We start from the raw sequence: 14,537 nt of genomic DNA, 5'->3' as shown, positions 1-14,537 counted from the left end.
AACTACTGAATATGGTCCTCATCCATGTAGCTAGGTTGGACTGGGGCAGCGGCAAGTATGAAATCTGTAAACCGTGGAATCCAAAGTGAACTATGAGCTTCTATTAATTTGTGTTCTGTTCAAGTAAAATAGGAGTTGTGTTTGTTGAAGATATGGAATAAAATGGTTCTTCTGAGTGGCAGTTGCTTATAATTGTAGTAGTGAACGTTGGTCATCAGCAAGATGACAAAGCAGGAGTTCAAACCCAATGGAGTGAACACCCAAAAATATGCAATTATATCACGGTCCCTAAACACATGCATGCAGCACTTCTTCCCCAGAGATCTTGCAAAATACGCAACTCGTATCAGGAAGATTGGCGTTTCTGGCTAAGGCACCTCGTGTTGGCATAACACCCTTCATTAGTCTTCAGGAGTTTGATATTATTATGTGTTTGTGATTCCTCTTTTCAATAATTAATCAAGCATTTTCGAAAGAAGAATTGTTTTACCATAAGAACAATGATTGATTACTATCTGACATAATGCGTGTTAAAAAATTTGACTTTTGACTTGTCAAAAGGAATATCCGTGTCACCATAAACATTCGAAGTTACCATAGGAACAATGAATGAATTGGGTGCTGCTGGCCTGCAGCGGTATACAATTCCATTTTTTGCTTATTATTTTTCCATTTATTCCCAGAAAATTAATATTAGTTTCATGAACCTGGTTGATTGCCATATGAACTAGTCATCATACGCAGCAGTTATGAATTGATATTCATGTTTCAAAGAGAAAAAGAAAAAGACTATTTCAAGGTGAAGAATTTGGTTACAAGTAGGGTAGATCCCTCATACTGAACATAAATTTACTAAACAATTCTTCCATGATGGATCTGTATTAATTTCCCCTGAAAAGAGTAACATTAAGATCCCAAGGTTCTGCATCTAGAACAAATACTTCTTAAACCACACGCCAATATTAAGAAAGCTCTCAAAGTCGGATTGAGGCCTGCAAACAAGAATTTGAAAGAGATTAAAATCCAAGCATGAATTTTATGTGCTTGGCCGCAGTAGTAACTAATGAGTAGAATGCACAACACACATTTGGATCATGTCTTTACCTGTCGATTGGATGGATGTCATTAGGGAACACAATGACTTTGACAGCAACTCCTTTTTCCTTCAATGCCCGAGCATACTGCAAAAGTGCAAATAATAAACATCAAAATCACATCTCTTCTCACATCATTACAGTTTAGTAGTCATCTATGCATCAAAGTATCCACCCCACAGGGCAGCAAAAGAAATCACTTATGTTTAATTCGAAAAAGGATGAAATAAGTGATTCATAGATGCAAACGTTTTTGAGTTTTTGCTTCAGTCACTTTATTACCCAAGCACTTGCTAATGTTGTCAAATCATTAAGTGGGATTAAATATGACATGTCTAGTTGATTAGAAGGGGAACATAGCTTACCTGCAATCCAGTGGAAATCGGAACACGAAGATCCTTTGCACCCAACAGAAAAAGGGTGGGTGTTTTGACCTGTAGAGAGAGCATCAAATGTAAGGAGGTCCGAAGATAGTGAGCTTTTCACTTCTCAAAAGATAATATCATTTAAAGTATTAGTTTTTTCTAAGAAAAAGGAAATCAATTGTATATTCTAGGCAGTGCAATATGTTAGAATGTTTAACCCAGTAGTCAGTAGAGTAGCATATGAACCGAGTTAGAGTAGCATATGATCCAGCAAAAGTTAGGGAAACAATACTATCTTTACCGTGGTTATTGATTCACTTGAATTAGCCACCCTCAAGAATCAAACCTTCATGTATGCATTTGACAGCACACGATTTTACCATTACATTGGAAAGGGCCACTTCCTGGACTATTGGGCTCCTTAAGAATTATGTCCCTCCCTCTATATCAACTTTTTCTATTTTTCATTTGAACGAATATTTAGCAGCTTTTGCTTCACATCATGCAATCCTAGTATACAGCTAGCTTAAGAAAATGGAATCAATATCATGTTACTCCATTTTCAAATGTCTTTGCAATTACTCATAATGTGAAAGTGCATGCAGTCAATCAATTTTAAACAAAAAGTAACGAAAGGGGAACTGTTTTTCTAACTCTAAATGGTTCTAAACTCTAGGTTTTCCTTCTATTCCAATATTGTTGTATTGAAGCTTCAAAGTCCTGAGTCAACTCACTAATATAGTGAAAGAAGCTTAAACAAGCATACCTTTGAAATATGTGAAATAGGAGACTTGCTGTGAAAAAGAGCCAGATCCTCAGCTGAAGGTGCTTCTGAATAGATACTTTTACCTTCACTTCCAAAGGCCTCCAGATAGCACCAATCAGGGATGTCTGATGTACCAACCATCAATGCAAGGTTACAGACAGGATTCCTTGCACAAGCCGCAGCAAACTTCTCTGGTGCCTGCATCATTTCAGGCAGAAGATATCAAATTTCTATGTAATATCATCTATTAAGCATTCAATCTACCAGGCATAATACGTCCTAGATGCTTAAAACAAATAAAGAGCTTGAAGAAAACAAAAGTCTCAATACTCCCATACAGCTCTCCAAATATTAACCATCGAATAGGAGGAACCAGATGTGTGCATATAAAACCACAAACTAGTGATATCCAGGACTTGAAATGCGTAATGACAACAATGCACATTATGTTCATGAAGATCGTTCAACTTTGTGTACGTTATGCCAAATGCAGATATGCATATGTACTCATACTTTCTGCAAACTACACACCTGGCCAATCAAGTGAGTTGTTAGAAAGCCACCATGAGAACCACCAAGAACTGCAATTTTTGATGGCCTAGCAAGTCCCAAGTCAATGACATGATCAATAGCCACCAGTACATCATTTACATCCTGCAGAGAAGAACCTAAAATATTAGGAACTAGAAGTCACACACATAGTATAAAGAAAATACTTTGTTGCAGGTAAACTAATAAATGAAATGGCACAAGAATAGAACTTTACAGAATCACAACTGTGTTAGAGCATAGGTACCCTAAGCCAACATGCAGGTAGAAATTGCAAAAGTAAGACTAGTATTTCTCGAATGAAAGGTACATATGTCTAAGCACCTGGGAGCCAACTTTCCCTGGAAGAGATTGAAGTGCTTCCTCACCAAATCCCAGTGAACCTCTAAAATTTATTAACATCATAAATTGTCAGAAATTGAAAAAATGGGAGCTGTTGTATAAAAGAGAATCTTCTTCAAGCATGGGAGCTACTCTCATTAATTTTTGTCTCTCTAAGATCATTGTACATCTGCTTCAAATCTAGCGGTAATTTTGTTGAACATTGAATACACTTATAGCTGAACAATTTGGAATCCTCTGACTGTGATAAGAAAAGATGAAAATGGAGCATCATAACTTTACCTATAATTTACATGTAACAAACTGAACCCATTTGAAGAGAGAAAAGCCAGGGACTTTGAAAAGCTTGCCAAATAAACAGAATGTGGGCCACCATGAAGGACTACAACTAATGGATCACTTCTTTTAGTTTTGGAAGAGACAAAAGTAGCTTCAAAAGGTTTTCTAGCACCTGAAAGGTTTAAGCATATATGGGACATCAAAATCAATTATTTTTTAACACACAAGAAAGAAATTGGCTTGTAATACCTTTCGTTAGGCAATCAGAAACATCCCTGACAGGAATCTTCAATATACTGAATTTTAGAGATGAGAGCAATGATTTAACCTGTAGCAAAGAGTAATTTGAGTAAAATTACTGTAAAGCTTTGAAGATAATCTCGATGTGCAGATATAATTTATACAATAATAGAAAAGCAAATTGACATACTTGTTCAGAGCATTCATTTGTGGGGCTTGGTACATCTAACCAATTCCATGCAGTACTTTTACTTTCTTTATCATCAAGAAGACCATACTTGATGTGAGGCACATCTACTGGACTGCTAGACACTTCAAGGATCAAAAAACAAGTGGGGATTTTATTATACATCTTTAAATTTGTGTGACTATCAGTAAAAATTAGGATTTCATGTTACCAGCAACAATATTATCCCCATCCAGTGAAAGAACATCCCATGAAAAGTTTGAATCAGTAGGGCTGATGCGTGATACTTGTCCGCTGCAATTTCATTTTAGTGTTAGGGTTAATTACATAAACAAGGTAAAAGAAGTCTGCGAATACAAGCAAGCTATAAGAACAATCACATACCTCAACACATTCACAGAAAGTATCACTTGACAGCTGCCCCAGAAGGAAGATATAATCATCGTGCATCCATCAGAAAGCCATGGATTAGTGAGGAAACTTGAACAGTAAAGGCCAGGGAAGCAGCCATCATCCGCACACATTACAACAGGAATCTTCAAAAGGAAAGTGCATTAAGATTTAAGTGTAAAATGGAGGAAGGGAGGGAGACAGAGAAAGAGAGAAAGAAAAACTCAAACATGTTTTGTACCTACCATAACTATGTTTTGTGATATTAAGTTATTAACTGCATGAAACTAGAGCCTTTTGTACAAGATAATTAAGGGTCTCTGCATAATGACAGTGCTAGCAACCTAAAGTTGCTCCCTAATAATGGGTTTGTGCATATGACATTGGTTTCTAAGTACATACAATTTTAAGCATCAATAGGGAGGTTACCCAGGCAATGAATATGCATGAATACATCAACTCTAAGATTCAGTACAGCATACCATTGGTATATAGTATTCAGCACAGAATACATTAGTATATAGTAGCCAGTAGCAACACACCACATTCTTGTCCAGCATACCACTGGTAAGTACCAATCATATTTAGTAACGTACAGCGGCAGAGCTGGGCAAAAAGACTAGGTCACAGGTAAGGTTTGTCTTTAAAAACTATAGAGTTGCAGTTGGAGTGGTTGTTTGCCCAGCTTATTACTTGCAAATGGTCACTGGTTCGAGTCTTGGTATGAACAATTGCTGGTAACCTACATACCAGTACTACATATTGCCAAGACTCGAACAATTACTGGGTAAGAAGAATATCCTTTGCTCTACCACTGATAACACATACCATTACTACATACTGGCATTTCATATTCACGATTTTCACTTCAGATTCCTGGAATGTGAACTTTTCTCATGATTTCCATGGACAACAAATTAAGTCAAGATTTGCACAAATGTGAGTAGTTTAAAACAGCACAGAAAATTAACTGAGCTGAAATCAAACAGATAAAAGATGAAGAGCCCACCACATCAACAACTTCCGCAGACGAGCATGGCACTCCATCCACTGGCCAATCAATTTTGTGAAGAGAATCTGTTGCAGAATGGGCCCCAGAATCCACAGAACTTTTTGCAGATAAAAACAAAAGCAATTTTCCATCTGGGCTGGAAAAGTTACATTGATCATGTTTCAATTACAATCAGCCAACAGTAGATAACAATTGAAACAACCATAACCATTCAAAGTCCGCTTTTTAACAAACTCCTGTTTATATGAAGATAGTCAAGATACTAATTCCAGTAATAAGATTGAAGAAAGCAAGACATGTGCGAAAAATAAAGTTTTAGTTAAATCTAGGTTAGCACTTCAAGGTAAACCTTAACATACAAAACTTGTATTCCAGTAGGCAGATACTTATTAGTTACCAATCTGAAACCTAGAAAGAACTCTGCTACTACAGACAGAATTCAAATAAAGACAAAACTAAGTATCTGAGGAAGAAAGACAAATACCTGAATCGTGGAAAGAAAGCACTACTAATGCTTTGAGTTAGATTTACCACAGGACAACCTTCAGTTGAACTATCTCTGAAACAATTAAAGAATTCGACAATTATATCATCTGTCTATGGATGAGGAATCTTAAAATTTACATGCAGAAAGGCCCAACAAAATAGACATAAGCACTAAGAAGGCAACTCACTTGATTTCTGGCCCATCAGCTTCTGATTCATGAAGTGGTGCCTTAACAGCATACAATGCACAGGGCCTGTTATAACAGTACTTGATACCAAGCTTTCTGGTATCTGCTGACCACCCAACAAAAACCAAATATTGATGGGATCCACTAATTGGTGGGGCCCACACAACTTGGCCAACACTCAAATGCTTTTCAATTCCTTTAACAGCTCGTGTCTCTCCACTGCATAGGATAGGAAAGTTCAAAATAAGTTTGCCATCTAAAGAAGAAATCTCTTTACTTTCATATACTGGTAATGAAAGAAACTAAACCAAATTTTACCAGACCTGTTAACATTTATGACAAAAAGTGCAGGCTGCCTTTTTCCAGCATAAGTTTCCCCCCAATCCTCCATCCAATCCCCTTGGCCTTTCCAGTTGCCAACATCCTTATCAGTGGAACCACCTTTCTTGTAGCCCTGCCATGTAAATGTCGGCTTGGAGGGAGATGGTTCCTCAGCAACATAAGCGATGAGAGTTTCATCAGAGTTCCAAGAAATTCCCTGAAACCTGTACAATTGAACGATGAACTCTACTAAATCTCAAAAAATTTAGACAAACTCCAACAGGACTAATGCTCAGAATTGAGGTACAAACTCTACAGCTAATCACTAGAGACATAGACACACTGTCTAATACACAAGGTTAACATCAAATATCATATAAAGCAATCAATAGAAAACTACAATCACATGATCAATTACCAGCCATCAGCATATACCGAGCCATGAACAGATTGGGGAATATGGAATTCCTTCTCGACTTGAGCCGGACCCCAAATTTCAAATTGACAGGGAGAGTCGTTTTCAGGATTACGAACTACAAGAAGCTTTGCACCTGATGGTGATGGAACAATTACAGAGACTCCCGTCATCTCAACAGGAAATGGGCCCCATTGGAAGTTTACCGAGTTGCTACTTTCTTTCAAAATATGAGATGATAAAATAAATTTCCTCATCTTGTTTGCCAAGAGATTTGGTTGACTAAATGAAAACATTGCCTGGGAGCCATTTCCTGTACAAAGATCACGATTAGAAATGGGTGCTCAGCTTTATATTGGAGAGGAGAGACATATATATGCACATATAAATATCAATATATACTTATGTTTAAAAAAATGAGATATCATACCACTTCCAGGTTTTATCCATGCCTTGTCAATGCTGGATATACTATGGAATTCTTGAAGTAACCTAGACTGCGAAGCATATTCTTCCTCAGTAGTTTCATCTATTCCAAGAGGCATCTCGTTCAATGCGCTAGCTTTAGAACCATCCATGGTTGAGAATCTTTTACTACAGATTAAATTGCAATAACATCAATCAGTTACTAGAATACAATCAACAGAAAGTATGGGAACATGTCCCTCAATCAGGGAGAACACTGATATAACAGTAGTTTATAAATTGGATGGTCCAAAGCTTTGGTAATAGCAAAACCATAATCTCCAAGAACACATCTTTTGTTCCCAACGTTTTACTTTCTTGTTTGCCTTTTGATTACACAAATGAGAAACAAGCATGCCATTCTTTCTTCCACAGAATACAGCACTTATATTTTAACCAAAAACAAGTACTTATGTAATTGATAACTTTTCTACAAACAGCTAATGATAATTGGGCAGCCAAGAACAAGACTAAGGAAAAAGCTCCCATAGTTATCAAACAACCTATTACACAGCAAAGGTAAGAACTTTTCACATATCTTCTCATTCTTTTCAATTCATCACAATCAAATTCATCCGTACACAGCATTGCAAGATTTTCAGCTTCAGAAAATCTTCAAGTCAAGTTCTGGGTCACTAAAATTACCACCTCTTCAATCTAAATTTCCATTGAAACAAATTTTACACACACCCTCATGATTCCCTCCACAAAGTAACCCAAAGATTCGAACTTTTGCCCAAACAGAAGGAAAAGATCAATACCCAGAAACAAGCAGAATCAAAGCAGTGAGGAAAGTTATATATGTAATATATAGTCTATACATATATTTATATATATGATAGAGAAAGGTTAGCGAGCTTACGTAGAGAGAAGAGAGCGAAAGAGTCTGGGAGTGGACGAAAGGTGAGATATAATAGGAGGGGAAGGAGGGTATCTTGGAAGAAGGGCGTTGACGCACCAATTCAAAGAGGCATTGGCTTCGCTCAGTACGACTATACTGCCCATTGCTGACTCATTTTCTATGCAGTACCAGCATGTATTGCTAGGAATTTGATAGGACCAAAATTTAAGACCAACCTTTATTTTCCCTATCTTCAAGCCCAGAGAGAGAATTCTCTCAAGGCCAACATCCTCACCTAGTCACGCGTCAGTTTCATGACTTGTAAGACATTTAGCCGATAGCTTCAATAGTGTAATCTACGTATTTAATCAGTACACCCAACTCAAAAGGCCCAAATAAGGAAAACTTATAATTTGGACCTTTTCGATGCCAGTCACCTATCATATATACTCACCCAACACTTTTGGAAATTTTGGTGAAATTAAGAAGCAGAAGAACTGAAGAAGAGCCATCCATGGCGGCTTAGATTGTCAAATTTGTCTGCCAGGACTTTGAAAGCATTTGGTCATTTTCATCTCAATTTCCGCAACTCCGTTTATTTCCTACACAAGGACGGCTTAGATTGTCAAATTTGTCTGCCAGGACTTTGAAAGCATTTGGTCATTTTCATCTCAATTTCCGCAACTCCGTTTATTTCCTACACAAGGACGGCTTAGATTGTCAAATTTGTCTGCCATGACTTTGAAAGCATTTGGTCATTTTCATCTCAATTTCCGCAACTCCGTTTATTTCCTACACAATAGATAAAAATTGATTAATTACATATTAATTTACTCAAGTATTAGCTTATTTCTAGTGTTTTAGATGAAATTACATGCATAAAAATACGTGTAATTAAATACTAATTTCTCTACAAATGAAGCTACCGTTACAATGATTGAAGGACGATAAACGCTAGTAAATTATTTTTGTAGCATGTCTCCATTCATATCTAGTGTATTTAATCCGTCAAGATCCTTTTATATCAAGAATTATACATATGTATGCTCACTTTACACTCTTCTCAATTTCACTTTATGCTTGTGAATGAGAATGCATTCTCACTTTACACTCACTTAATTTTAATAATTTATTTCAATTTGGTAAAATTAGGCTCGTTGTAATGGGTCTATTAATTTGATATACATATATGAATAACAAGATGTTCAATTTTTATGCTTTTAGTAAGAAGTTGTTGTGTTCACCTAGTCAATAATAGGGGAAATAATTATTTTTAAGTTGAGTTGTTTTATTTTCCACCTTTAAATTTCCATCTAACAGTAGTTAAACATAATTTTCTTCTTTTCAAAAAAAAAAAAAACATAATTTTCTTAATCAATTATTGAATAGATTAACATTATTGTGGTAGATACTTTTAAAATTATTTTATGTGATTTTGATGTCATAGTCACCTAATCATTTAATCAGTACACCCAACACAAAAGGCCCAAATAAGGAAACTTATAATTTGGACCTTTTCGATGCTAGTCACATAATCATATACTCACCCAACACTTAAAACCAAATTAAAGTTTGGACCTTTTGGAAATTTCGGTGAAATTAAGAAGCAGAATAACTGAAGAAGAGCCATCCATAGCGGCTTAGATTGTCAAATTTGTCTGCCATGACTTTGAAAGCATTGGCAGAAGTCCGCAGAACTTGTTTGTACCCACATTTGCATGTCCACTCAGACATAGCTAAGGTGCATAGTTAGATTGATTTCTAATTACAATGAGCCGCTCAAAAGGTAATTGGGCCGGTAGCCAGAAATGTTGGCCGATGAATAATTGGACACTTCGTTTGGTCCAAGTCGAGTCGGACAAAGTTAGGCCATTGGTTATAGGCCGGCCCGTAGTCGACAATTTAAAAAGAAACTTATTGTCTAAAAGCCCATCGGCCGATTGTTCAAATCCCTCTAGTCAGTTTCCAACTCGAACTCAACTTAGAAAGATATTAGCCGATGTAGTTAGTAGTTCAACCAAATTGAAGTTCGTTAGCCGATGAAGAGAGTTCAATCCAAGATAGTCTACTTCAAGATTAATTGCAGCCGTTGATGACAACCATCAGAGCCGATTCAGATAGAGTCCAACGTCAAGTCAGCCGACGATAAGTATTGAAGCCAAAGCAAGATAGAGTTACTGCGCCAAGAGGAGGCCGAATTCCACTCAACTTCAAAGAGCCAAGAGATAAGTTCAAGTCACAAGAGCAGCCAATATAAATAGAAGCATCGACAGAAGACATAACACACACAACTCCAGAAACTCAAGCCATCAAGCTTTTCTTATTTTCGTGTTACCTTTTGCTTAGGTAGAAGTTCCGTCTGTTTCCTTAGTTTATTTGCTCTGCTAGTTACAATCTCAGTTACTTTATCTTTCTTGTAGCCTAGTATCGATTTTGAATTATTTTCGTTGTTCTCTTTCAAACAATAGTTAATAATTTTCAGTTTGCTTCGTTTATTTGTTTAGCCATTCTATATTTCAGTTACTAGTCTTGTCTTTAATCTGCTTTCTATTTCCTTATTGTCTTTATGCATTACTTGTTTGATCATGCTATTTACTGTTCGTAGTCGCATAGTAGCTATTAATCTTGAAAATTTCATTCGTTACGAGTTTACTTTTACCGTTACTTGCTATTACTTGGATCCGATTGACTTAAGCCCTGTGACCAGACAATTCGTATTCACTCACACTCTCACAACCACACCCAATTCACCCGACCTTCAGCCATCAAGTCCTTGATCCAAAGGCAGCGAACTATCGGCCGAGAATCAGTTCATTCCTCGGCCAACAATTGCTTGATAAGTCAGAACTACATCTACTACAACTACAATTGCACACTTGGCCTTCTGGCCGTGTGCTGGCACGCCCCGCAATCTACTCACCAAGAAGGACATTTGTTCCTTGATCTCTCGGCTTTCTGGCTGAGGTGATTTTTAGAGGCAACATCTTTTGGCACGCCCAGTGGGACGCAAGATTACTATTTTCTTAGTAAGGTTGAATGCAAGGGAAGGAGGTTAGTCAACAAAAACAAGACAACCCGTACAGTGTAAACAGGGGAAAGAAGTGTCTTCGGTGTGGAGAGTCTGGACATAATTCAACTTTCTGTCCATCACGGCCGAAGCTCGATCTTACTCCAATCAGAATGTCACTCGAGTCAAGTGGGAATGGGACTTTAGATTCTTCATCGGCAGAGCAATCAGCCGATGAACGTAGAGCTCAAGAAGCAGCAAAGACTGCAGCAGCCGAATTAGCCGCAAGGCAGGATGCTACACAAGCAGCGGCAGCCGACGCCGCTGCAAGGCAAGAAGACATGAGACGAGCGGCCGCTGAAGCAGCTTTGGCCAGACAATCTACTGAAAGTTCATCTAGAGGCTCACCACTAAATGCTTTTCAGGGTGCCTCAAATAGCGCGACCACTCCCGGCGCTATCATATATGCAGCTCGAGATGGAAGAGTCGGAGATACTGTGGAAGCTGACTATTTAGAACCGGCTGGAGTGTCAGCCGAGTATATGTATAAAGTATTGAATGAAGTTTTTAAATTGCAGACGAATGAACTCGCTGCCCGAGGAGAAATCAACAATAGAACGTTGGTAGATCAGTTAGCCAATGTTTTGGGAGAGAATACTAACCGATCAATTGGAGGATTGCAAACGTCTCTTGAGCAGCTGAACCAAACAATGGCGGCTATGGTGAATGGTCAAAACACTTTGCAAACCTTGTTGATACAAAATCAACAAGGCCAACTTAACCAAGCACTTCAACCTCCATGGCAGCAAGCTCATGCTTATGTTCCACAGCCACAGGCTCAGTTTCCTATTGGTGGACAGCCATTCCAAGCTCAACCCCAATTTGGAATGGCCAATAACTATGTGCAACAGCCGATAAATAACAATAACGGTTTGGGAGGACAAAATCCACCTAGGAACGGGTTGACAGTCGAAGAAATTAGGAGAATCTGTGAAGAAACTGTTGGGCCGGCTCCCAGAAGAACGGCCAGGCCGAGATACACCAAACCATATCCGGAAAGGGTTGAAAACAGAGATTATCCGAGGGGATTCAAATTTCCTGACTTTCCTCTCTTCAGTGGAGATGATTACCAATCAACCATAGCACATATTTCTCGGTTCACAGCACGGTGTGCCGAACACTCTAGAGATGATGACTTGAAGCTGAAGTGGTTTGAAAACTCATTGACCGGCCCTGCACATGCGTGGTTTGTTAACTTGGCACCTAACTCTATTCAAAACTGGGCCGACATGGAAAGAGCTTTCCATGAGCAATTCTATCGAGCTGAACCAGAAGTCACAATTGCCGATTTGGCAAAGATGTATCAGGAAGCACATGAATCAGCCCAAGATTTCTTAGACAGATTTAAGGCCGCAAGAAACAAGTGCAGAGTTAATTTGGGAGAGCTAGAGTTTGTCCGGATAGCTCAACAAGGTCTAAATTACGAGTTGCGCAAGAAATATGAAGGAGTTGATATTAGGGACATCTTTGAATTAACCACTAGCGTGGCTAGATACGAGGCAATCATCAGAGAAGAAACTCAAGCTAGATCAGCCTCAAAGGGAACTTATTATAAGAATCCTACTGTTCATGCTATGGAGGCCAATTTCAAAGGTTTGAAGGTCGAGGAAGAAGATTCGGCCGATATCAATGCTGCCGAATTATTTATAAACAAGCCAGTGGTTTGTAAAGCCCTTGCAAAGCCAACAAACCCAATCAAGGATAAACCTCAGCCGATAACCTATCATACCAAAGATGGCACACCTTTAAGATTGACACCTACCCGCACTTACACTTTTGATATCACAAAGGCTGACATAATTTTTGATCAACTTCTTGCTGAGAAAGTAATTAAATTGCCAAACGGCCATGTTATACCTAAGGCCGATGAAATTAGAAATAAGTCTTATTGTAAATTTCATAATTCATGGAAGCATTCTACTAACAATTGTGTGGTTTACCGTGATGCTTTGCAGGATCTCATCGAGAAAGGAAAGCTGAAATTCCCCGAGACGAGCAAACCGGCTCAGCTTGTCGATACCGACCCATTTCCAGTCAACATGGTGTACGTCAACTTCCCAAGAGGTCACCGGAGGAATTGGCCAAATATGAACTTGTCTGATCCTAGGGCCCGTAGGAGGTATATGTTTCGTGACCAGAGGAGGGAGCCAGTTTATGACAGTCAGGATGAGGATGCATATGATATGACAATGCCACCGGCTTTGAAGGCCTCATCGTCCTCTACTTCAAAAGCACCGCTGGCCAGTGCTGTGATTCTGTGCAGCCGTTGCAACTGTGAGGTAACCCTCAGTAATCTTCTGCAAATCAAGAACCAAGAGTTAGCTACTGATCAACAGGTAAAGCCAGATTTAAAAGCTCCAACTAATTGTGAAGAAAATAAGAAAAGAGACACAGGAAAGAAACATGCTGGCAATGAATTGGAGACGCCCACGGCCAATTCGGCCGAGGATGACGTACTTAAGCTTTTTGGCCCTCACAGTCCCAAGGGATTTTATCAGGGACAGCAAACTTCCCAAAGTGTTTTTAAGAGGATAAAGGAATCTGAAAACGCCGAGAGCGGAAGACTTTCGGTGAGGAGGAGGTTGACTTTTGAGGATGATGATCTTGAGGGAAATTTTGCTGATGGTTTCACTGGCCAACGGTGATCAGGTTTTGACCAAGATGATCGATTTTATGACCAATATTACTTTGCTAGAAATAGAGGCCGTAGACCTTATAGGACATATCGGCCACCAGTTACTCATGACAATAGGTGGTATGGCCGAGCGGCCAGAGATCAACCATTTTCCCCTTTGACAAAAACTCAAAAGAGACGCATGCAGAGAGAAGTGGCGGCCGCGAGGCAGCAAGGGTCTGAGGGGCAGGAAATCAAACGCTCAACTGAAGCCGATAACAGAGAAGCCCCCATAATAAGAGAAAACTTTCATAAGGATTCAGGAGAACCTATGGAACTTGAGACCATCGGTGACCAGTTTGAGAATGTTCTTAGCTTCCCAAAGCTACCTCACCTGCGGTTTACCGAAGGAGGGGTAAAGATCTTCAAACATCTCAACCCTCCATTTAAGTTGGCTGAATTGGAGACAATGAGAAAGTTCCATCAGAAACATTCAGCCCTTGCAGTCTATGGGCTTCCGAGGAGCCAAGATTATATTCTCAATACAATAATAGCAAATTCTGATGCAGATCATGCTCTGATTCGGCAGGGTTTCCATAGCCGATTCATTACTCCTGGTTTGAAAGCCTTGTATCAAGCACATCGCAAAGGAATTCAAAAGAAGGATATAGTCGCTCAAATTCCAGTTTCAGAAGCCGACTTTCATTTCCTTAGATGTTTTCATAGAAGTCACTCGGCTGAGGAAACCTATGGCATAACGCCAGAAGAGGTCCAGCTCGCAAGAGAACTTGATGATTATTTAGAGCAGAAAGACTTCGCAACTGAAGAGCAAGCGAAAGCCGATGCCAGAGCTAAGGATATTGAGCAACAAAAGGAAATACAGAAGGCGGCTAAGGATAAGACGCCAAATGGGAAA

The 14,537-nt window shown here is 38.9% G+C and overlaps 1 protein-coding gene across 2 annotated transcripts; it reads right to left on the bottom strand.

Annotated features, from left to right (window-relative positions):
* Positions 1 to 766: 766 nt before the first annotated feature.
* Positions 767 to 8,182, bottom strand: LOC133709870 (acylamino-acid-releasing enzyme). 2 transcript variants are annotated; one of them, XM_062135803.1, is made up of 18 exons: positions 7,962 to 8,182; positions 7,065 to 7,228; positions 6,638 to 6,947; positions 6,222 to 6,443; positions 5,899 to 6,117; positions 5,709 to 5,783; positions 5,222 to 5,360; positions 4,207 to 4,358; positions 4,034 to 4,116; positions 3,826 to 3,947; positions 3,645 to 3,723; positions 3,399 to 3,567; positions 3,099 to 3,159; positions 2,757 to 2,879; positions 2,226 to 2,423; positions 1,460 to 1,528; positions 1,105 to 1,181; positions 767 to 992 (listed from the first exon to the last, which is right to left on the bottom strand). In XM_062135803.1, exons 1-18 carry the CDS (start codon positions 8,102 to 8,104, stop codon positions 929 to 931), a joined length of 2,469 nt encoding a protein of 822 aa, XP_061991787.1. In that variant the 5' UTR covers positions 8,105 to 8,182; the 3' UTR covers positions 767 to 928. The 2 variants fall into 2 exon arrangements, with proteins under 2 accessions (XP_061991787.1, XP_061991788.1); XM_062135804.1 differs by lacking the exon at positions 7,962 to 8,182 and adding an exon at positions 7,861 to 7,946.
* Positions 8,183 to 14,537: the final 6,355 nt, after the last annotated feature.

The sequence above is a fragment of the Rosa rugosa genome, chromosome 5 (assembly GCF_958449725.1).
Source record: "Rosa rugosa chromosome 5, drRosRugo1.1, whole genome shotgun sequence".
NCBI classification, from domain to species: domain Eukaryota; kingdom Viridiplantae; phylum Streptophyta; class Magnoliopsida; order Rosales; family Rosaceae; genus Rosa; species Rosa rugosa.
The sequence above is the reverse complement of the archived record's forward strand: the minus strand, read 5'-3'. Positions and strand labels throughout refer to the sequence as shown.